Source organism: Hippocampus comes, unplaced genomic scaffold, assembly GCF_001891065.2.
Source record: "Hippocampus comes isolate QL1 unplaced genomic scaffold, H_comes_QL1_v1.1 scaffold97, whole genome shotgun sequence".
Lineage (NCBI taxonomy): Eukaryota > Metazoa > Chordata > Actinopteri > Syngnathiformes > Syngnathidae > Hippocampus > Hippocampus comes.
In genome coordinates, this window is record NW_017806172.1 from 346,447 (window position 1) to 354,312 (window position 7,866).

Below are 7,866 nucleotides of genomic sequence, written 5' to 3' on the forward strand. Positions count from 1 at the left end.
TTGCCCGCGTGCGAAGCGGCCCGCCGGTGACGCAGGCGAGCGTGGCCGCCGCGTGGCCGAGATGTGCTTTGCGCATGCTCGGGGGGGTGGGGGGGGGGGGCGGCCGTCGCCGGGCCTTCGGTTATTGTTCTTGCACCGACGACGAGTCCTTTTGTGCCTGTCGTGTGTCTCATCGGCCAATACGTAGACGACACAATCGGATATAGATCGATTTGAGCTCTCATTTTGATCCGATTGGCGGCACTTGTTGCGGACATCCACGACTGGAGGCCGTTGTGGGGGGAGGAGATGAATAATAGAAGTCAGTTGAAAAACAACAACAAAAAAAAGAGCTCAATGAATGGAACAAATGGAGGAATGTTGGAGGCGTAATATCATTCCGTTGCCATTGGAAACGCTCGTTGGGTCGTGCTCTGCTCCTGTCGCATTGGAAGCCAAGTGAAGTGTGACCTTGAACTCATTGATCTCATTTGATTTCATTTCATTTCGCCGCATTTCCTAAGCGCTCGATCTGTTTGGATACGGCAAGCGAGGTGTGGCCGGCCCGCGTTTGGGCACTTGGATCAGAGGCGATGACAAACCAGGCGATTCGGATTCTGTCGCGAGTAGAAAGTTGGGTGTCGCAAGCGCTACCGCGGAAATGGCGTCACGCCATCCGCCGCACGGACGCCAATGACCGCCACCAAAGCTGCCACGCACGCGCACTTGACGACGCGCCAGTAGTCTTGCTTTTATCCTTTAGTTGAAGCGCACGCCGGACCTTTAGGCCCCAAGCACGGACTCGTGGCCGCACGCCACTTGAGGGCAGGGGGTTCTCCTGAACTTTGGCACACTTCTTAGTCATTCAAACCAGCGCGCAGGAGGAGGAGGAGGAGGAGCGCAGGAGGGACGTCTGACTCCCTGACAGAACTGGGGGAAAGGTCGCTCGCGCTTGAGCGCTGCGCACCGGAGCAAAGCGAGTACGTGCGCAAGCAAATTGTATTCTGGGCAAGTCTCGCGCGCAACAACAAATGATCGGCCGCTTCCCGTGCGTAACGCCGACCGATGCCCGAGACCCGAGAACTTTGGCGCGCTCGACATTGCCCCGTTGCGGCGACGGCGGCCAAAATATCCTTTGCTTCACCGGCGAGAACGCGGCGACGCCGATGCTGTTCGTTAGCCCGTCTGTGGCGTTTTGCGTTAGCATCAAGCTAGCCGACTTTTGCTTTGTTTCAACACGTGTTTTTGTTCGCCCCCCCCCCCCCCCCCCCCCCCCCAATTAGGTTCCCCCCCCCCCCCCCCCCCCATCTCGTCTTTACATAAGAAAGGACAATAACAAGCTGGCTTGTTTTTGAAGAATTGCTGCTCATCGTGAAGTTTGCCGCGCCCATCTAGCGCTCGGAACTTTCTTTGCTCACAACTCAAGGCAACAAAAAAAAAAAAAAGAGGGCTCAGATGTGTTCAAGTCAAGGTGCCGCCGCGTGTCGACGTGACGCATCTCAACTGAGAGTTTGCGTGTTGCGAATGAGCTCCATTTGGCCAGGGTTGCGAGCGCAAGCGGCGTTTTGCGTTTCAAGTAGAAGGACTTAACATCCTGTCGTATTAGCGAGTTGGATGCCATGCCGGGGGGGTCAGCGGGGCAGCAGACGTCATCCTCCCGTCGCCCTCATCCATGGGCGGCAAAAAACGTCAAGCGCGACAATCTGTCGCCGCGTTCGGACGGCTCTGGGAAGGTGCCGGTCGGCCGCTGCTTTTGGATCCGGCCAAGAAGTGTCATTTGGCCAACGGCGCTCGGCCGGCCTGGCCTAATCCTTGCTCGTTTCGTCCTCCTTAAGACGCTCAGATTGCGTCCGGCGAGCGCCGCGCTCACGCTCAGGCAAAGAAGCGCGTTCCCAAACGGACGGGGTTCCCTGACGGTAATTGCCAATGATTTAAGCTTCTCGAGCGGCTTGGCTAAACAGATGGCCGGCCACATTTGGTGTCGGATTGCGCGCGCGCGCGCGCTTGATTTCTTGAATTAAGGCGCCGCGTCGGAATGGATCTGCGACACGCTTGGGCTTTTACTTACCGACCGGCGAGTCGCGTTGCTCGGCCCCGCCGCTTGTGGCAAAGCCTTCCGTGTTGCTGAACGGTCTTTGCCTGGACTGTTGGATCTGGGGGGGGGGGGGGGGGGGGGGGGGAACAAAAAAAAAAACACGCTAAAGTCTTTTGGGGATCTTAGCAATCGATGGTCTTGCTGCATTGCTCCCTTTCAGGGGGCCTTCTTAATAGTCGCTCTATTTGCAGAATTGGGTGCATCTTTTTAATGGAGATGACTGTTTCGAATGTCTGTTTTTTGGGGGGGGGCGGTGAGGACCCTCCGTTATTTGCTTGAAAACTCACCTATTTGCCGTATTGGATTCGAGGCGTCTGTTCACCGAGAGGAGTGAATCCTTGTTTTTCATTGTAAAAGGAACACCAACATAACATATGGGACATATCTGTGATGCACACATGCAGCGTGCGTACGTATGGTATGCGCGCAATGCGTGGAAGTGATCGCTATTTGTCTGGTGTTCACCGTAGCTGTTGAACAATTTAACAACTCACGATATTAGTTTGTTTTTTTTTCTGCCTTGTTAGACGCTCTCGCAACAAATTTGAAAACAAAACAAGCTCAAATTGTTGCTCGGTGCTTTCTCGGGGGGGGGGGGGGCAAGCGAAATCCTCAGCCCGCTCAAACACACTCACCTGACTTTGCAGGCTTCGAATGCGCACGTTCTGCTTGTCGAGCTTCTCCTGCTGGAGCTTCAGACGTGCCGTCAGTTCGTCCATGCGTCGGTTTTGAGCCTCCAGGATTCGCTAAAAGAAAATGATGCGCACGCTCATTCGAATGTCGCCATTTCAGAAGATTTCTTTCTTTCTTTTTTTTTTTGTTTTGGTGGCGCCTTTGCATCACATTGGTTGACGGTTTGATGTCTTCCTTGACAAGGAAGACATCCCAACCAAACAATTTCCCTCCAACCGGCCCACGTCATCGAAAGCGTGCGTGTTTGTTTCTACAATCCACACACGCACGCGCACGCACGGGCGAGTCAAGTTCCAGGGAGGGCTCATTCAAACAGAAAAGAACATTTGCAACGGCACTTGCCAATTACAGAAGAATTTTGTCCAGCCTGCGGGAGAGCTTGGACGCCGCTTTGCGTTTTCACACACGGCCAACACGTCGACGCACTCGCGACGCAACGCCCGCGACGACGACGACGCGCATCTCTTGAACGAGTATGACGTTGGCGGGCCCGAGTCAACCGTGGCCACCGCGTGGGATGCGTTGCCAAAGTCCAAATGGATGTTCCCGCATCGTTGCTGGACAAGTGGGCAAAGAAACCCGGCGCCCCTTCGATGAGGGCATCCCGCTTAGCGCTTTCTAGCGGAGGCGCGTTTCAGTGGCTTCAGCGGAGGTTTTCGAGGAAAAGACAGCAAAGACTCACTGGAGTGTTTCACGCGCACCATTTCCATTGGGCGTTTTTGCTCTGCAGAACATTGCTAAGTTGCGTTTTCCCTCCCGAGTGCACCGCGGAAGTGACGCCTCTTCATCGAAAAAGGTTTGTTTGCGGAGAGCAAGACGCGCATTGTTTTGGACTCGATGAGCGCGTGGCCTTCTCGACTCGGGCCGGTCAGGCCGAGGGTAAAACCCGGGCGCCCACCTGGATGCCGTTGCCGCTGCCGTTGGCGGCGCCCTCCGGCAGCCTCTCCTCCAGCCGGCTCAGCCTGGCCCTCAGCGCCGCCCCGTCTCCCCGCATCTCATCCGTCCTCTCCCTCAGCTCGGCGGTGACGTTGAGCAGCCGGGCCTCCCCGTCCTCCAGCCCCCGGGCCCGCGCCAGCACAGCCTCCCCCTCGGCCCTCCGCCTCCGGCTCTCCGCGGCCAGCTCGGCCACGGCGCCCTCGTGGACTTTGATCTTGGCCAAGACGTCCCTCATCTGGACTTTGGTTTTGTCCACGTGCTCCTTGAGACCCTGGCCCAGCTGCAGCAAGCCGTGGGCGATGACGTTGACGTCGTCCCAGGCCGCGAACCGGACGCGTTTGTCCCTCTCGGCGCCGGCTTTCCTCTCCGCGGGGAAGCCCGCGGCCGAGGCCAGCGCCAGGCCCAGAGCGAGAGTGGCCAGGGCGCTCTTCATCGTCTTCGGGTGTCCGTCCGTCTCTCGCTTTGCCGTCTCCGTGACTCCTGGCCGGGCGCTCGAAGATCGGCTCTTATATACTCGGGCGGCGCTCGTGCCTGAGCTGCGAGCGGCCCGCCATTGGTTCCCCCCAAGAAGGAGGGGAGCGCCCTTTCCCTCCCTCCCTCCCTCCCTCCACTTCTCTGTCAGCCAGCGACAAAACCGCGGCCTCCCTCGGGAGACATCCCGCGCGGTGTCCGCCGTCACGTATTTTTGGGAGCCGATGACGATGTGGCAGAAAGCGATTCCGATCGGCGATGACATCCGAATATATCGGGAATCACGTGGCGTTTTCGTCCCCGATGAATTCCAGCCGCAACGTTTGTCCAACTTAACAGAGAGCAAGATGGAAAACGATCATCGAACGCAACGGAAAACGCGGACACGACTACATTTGCAGCAACGGGTCCTCCGTATGTCGCCACGTGGAACGCGTTGACGGGGATCAAAGCATCCGGCCGGCGAATCCGTCCGGCCCTCCCACGCGGCTCTTCGCAACTCCCCAAAATGTCAGCGAGTCCGCCTCCGCATGTGGCTCGCTCTCTCTACCTCATCGACGGCATTCCGCCGGGAGGCCGAACAGCAGTGTGAGAATTGGGGGAAAGTTCACAGCGCAGAGAAGGCCCACTTTACAAGCGCTTTTCTTTTCTTTTTTTTTGAACAACCTCTGACGAGCAGGATGCGATGCAGGGTCGCACCACAAAGACGGCGGAGCGCGTTTAACCCTCTGCCGTCCGCGGCGCATGCGGACAAAGTGGGTGAAAGGTAGCCCGGGGCGGAAGCCGCTCCAGCAGAGGAATGACGGGGCTCTCGCCGATGCGTCCGGAATGGACCAAACATGCTTCGTGCTCCCAAAAGCCTTGGCAAAGCGGGGGCGCTTTTTCCGCCAGGAGAGCCAAAAGCTGCCGCGTTCCCGGCAAAAATACTCTTGTTGCTGTTCTTGCCCATTTACAGGAAACGGTCGCTGTTGTTGTGAAAGAGCCCGTTTGAGATGGGGGCTTTTTTCTGCCGGAAAATGGGCAATTGCAATCAAAATGAAGGCGTTTTGCACCGACCGCTGGCACAGCAATGTGCGCGGCATTCTGACATGAAGAATAGATCAAGAAACGAAACTCATTCCGTACTCACAAATAAAGAAAGAAAGAAAGAAAGAGAACAATTCTTACAACCGGCCGGCCTTGTCGCGTTTTGCGAGGTGGTCGTCGGAGGACCCCAAAAAGCAGCAAGGCGGCGAGGAGCGGCTGGCCGACCAAAATGTATTGAACCGCAACGCAAACAGGAATACGCCCGAGAAAGTCACTCCAAAACTCACTCAAATCAAGTCCGGCAAAATCACAAGAAATCAAAGCGGCAAAAAGACAGAAAACAAAAGACGACGCGCGCACAAAGCGACAATGAGCCGACACTCCGAGGCCGGGCGGCAAGTCTTGGCAACTCTGGACGCAATGAGCGACGGGTGCGCAGCTGCAGGCGGAGCCCGACGGTGCCACCCGCTGGTCACAAACGGATCCGCGACGGGACGAATTGGGGCCCGCTCGAAACGAGTCCACCGTCGAGTCACGCTCGCGGCAGTCGTTCCGTTCTCACGTTGCCGAATGAATGGACGACGCACGCGTGCGCTTTGTAAATCCCCGATGACGTGGAAAGCGTTCGTGCGGGCGAGGAACCGCGAATGGCGTAGCGTGAGCGCAAATAGTCGGGAATCGACGTGGCGGATTTGGAACGAGGCCGGCGCACCGCGCGGAAAAAGGGAAGCGTCGTGACCGGCCGTCGTCCGCCTCCACCGCCGGCGGGGCGGGCAGGCGCTCCCTCAACGGGGAAGGCCGGGAAAGCTCACCGCTGCCCCCTGGTGGCGCAAGACGCGCGCAAAACGTCACTTGGTCGACAGCGCGCTGGCGCCAAAGCTGGACGCCGTCGCTCCGACGTCTGCTAAGCGCTCAAACGGCAGATGCAACTTGGACGCAATTGCCTGTCGCGTTTCCGCACACTCGGAGGACAACGAGGCTCCCTCCCTCCCTCCCGGCTGGCTGGCGGGTGCAGAAAAGGACAGAATGTCCAAATTGTGCATCTGGGAGCCGGAGATCCACCGGGGTTGACCTCGGTGCGCTCTCACAGTTCCTCACGGCGCGCATGCGGTGCCCCGGTGGACGCTCTTTTGTATTCTTCGGAGACCTTGTGGAAGCGCTCGCTACGTTGAGCACGCGCGCTTCCTCTTGGCCGTTCTCACAGTCGGGGTGCGTGCGTGCGTGCGTGCGAGCGAGCGGGAGCGGCTCGTCGGAAACCGAGGCTTTCCGCCAGATCCGTCGGGGGAAAAAAGACAGGAGAGGACTTTTCAAAAGGTCAAGGGAAGATCCCACGCTTAAAATGGCACAAACGCGTGCGGATTGTGGCGAGGGATTTGCGCAGATGACCCAAGGAACTCGTTGGCGCTTTTTTTCCCCCTCGGAGCAAGAGCTCTGCGACTTTCTCTCCCCAAAGTTTGCTCGGGGCGCCTGAGAAAGCCCCGTTTCCACCGTGCCCCGTTGCGTTCCCACCGACGACGTGACCTCTTTGCAAGCAGCGGGAGGACGTGACTCCGTCCTTGTCAGGATACTTGCTCTCAACTGATGTTCTGAGCTTTTATGTTGCCGAGAAGCATGTGAAAACAGCTTTCGATGCTGCTGCTGTTTCTCGACTCAACCTTGGCGACGCGGAGGCAAATACGCAGGCGGCCTTGGCTTGTCCAAGTCAGTCGAACTCGGGAAGAGCGACGGCAAGGATGACACAGCTTGGAACGGTTTGCCAGCGCACCGTTTCCAGACAGCCGAGTCTGTTCCATCACCTCAGTCGGGCCCGTCCTGTTTTGTTCTCACGTTACATCATGTGCACTCGTAATGATCAAAGTGAGTGTGTTGATGGAAAAACAAAGAAACCCTTGTTGGCAAGCGCACCAATGAGATGTTTCTTGCGCAGGAATTGCTCGAAATCCTTTGAGCTCCTTGGAAAACGAAATCCACGCAAGTCAATCGACGCTTCGCAGGTTTGCCTCCGAGTCGAGATTCACCTGCCTCGTTCCAACACAATATCAATCCTCAGACCTCGTTTCGACTGCTGGGGGCGCAAGGGAACATATTGTTGCAAAGCACGTTTTGGACTTGAAGGGGGGGGGGGGGCCTTCTTTCCACTTTCGGGCGACCTCACGGCTGCGGCAAGGTTGCGTTTCGCGCTTTTCGAGCTCGCTCTTTTGCCCGCGTGAGCAAAGCAGCAAGTCACGCTCGCTTTCTGTCACCAACCAGAAGCAACTTTGAAGACTTTCCAAAACAAGCATGCCGGAGCTGTCGTGGGCATCTCTCGGTCGGGCGGGCCGGACCTCAGGAGTTTCCGGACCTTTGGATCTTAGTTGTTGATTTCACCACCCAAATATACTCCCGTCCCCATTTGTCAACGTCGGCAGACAACTTTGGCGCTTCGGTCGGAAATCGAAGAGTGTGAGATGGGCGTCATGGGAATTTGACATATACAGTATGACACTGCTAAAACGGAAGGAACCGTTCGTACCATCGAACGCCGAGCAGTTATTTTGCAGGTCGGCAAAGTTGGCCGCTCAGGCGCTCGACTGCATTCTGTGCAGGGAAAAAAAATGCCGAGTGACTCATTCTGAAATATACAAAATGGAGTTGAAGATTTGGTGGACACCACGCAAGTAAAAATG

The 7,866-nt window shown here is 57.1% G+C and overlaps 1 protein-coding gene across 1 annotated transcript in view; it reads right to left on the bottom strand.

Moving 5' to 3' along the window:
• Positions 1 to 4,193, bottom strand: part of LOC109531826 (angiopoietin-related protein 4) — an 8,777-nt gene extending 4,584 nt beyond the window's left edge. The window contains exons 1-3 of the mRNA XM_019896328.1: positions 3,666 to 4,193; positions 2,710 to 2,820; positions 2,048 to 2,132 (exon numbers count right to left, since the gene is read on the bottom strand). Coding sequence (XP_019751887.1) covers positions 2,048 to 2,132; positions 2,710 to 2,820; positions 3,666 to 4,136 — 667 coding nt within the window. The 5' untranslated portion in view covers positions 4,137 to 4,193. The remainder of the gene's footprint in view (positions 1 to 2,047; positions 2,133 to 2,709; positions 2,821 to 3,665) is intronic.
• Positions 4,194 to 7,866: the final 3,673 nt, after the last annotated feature.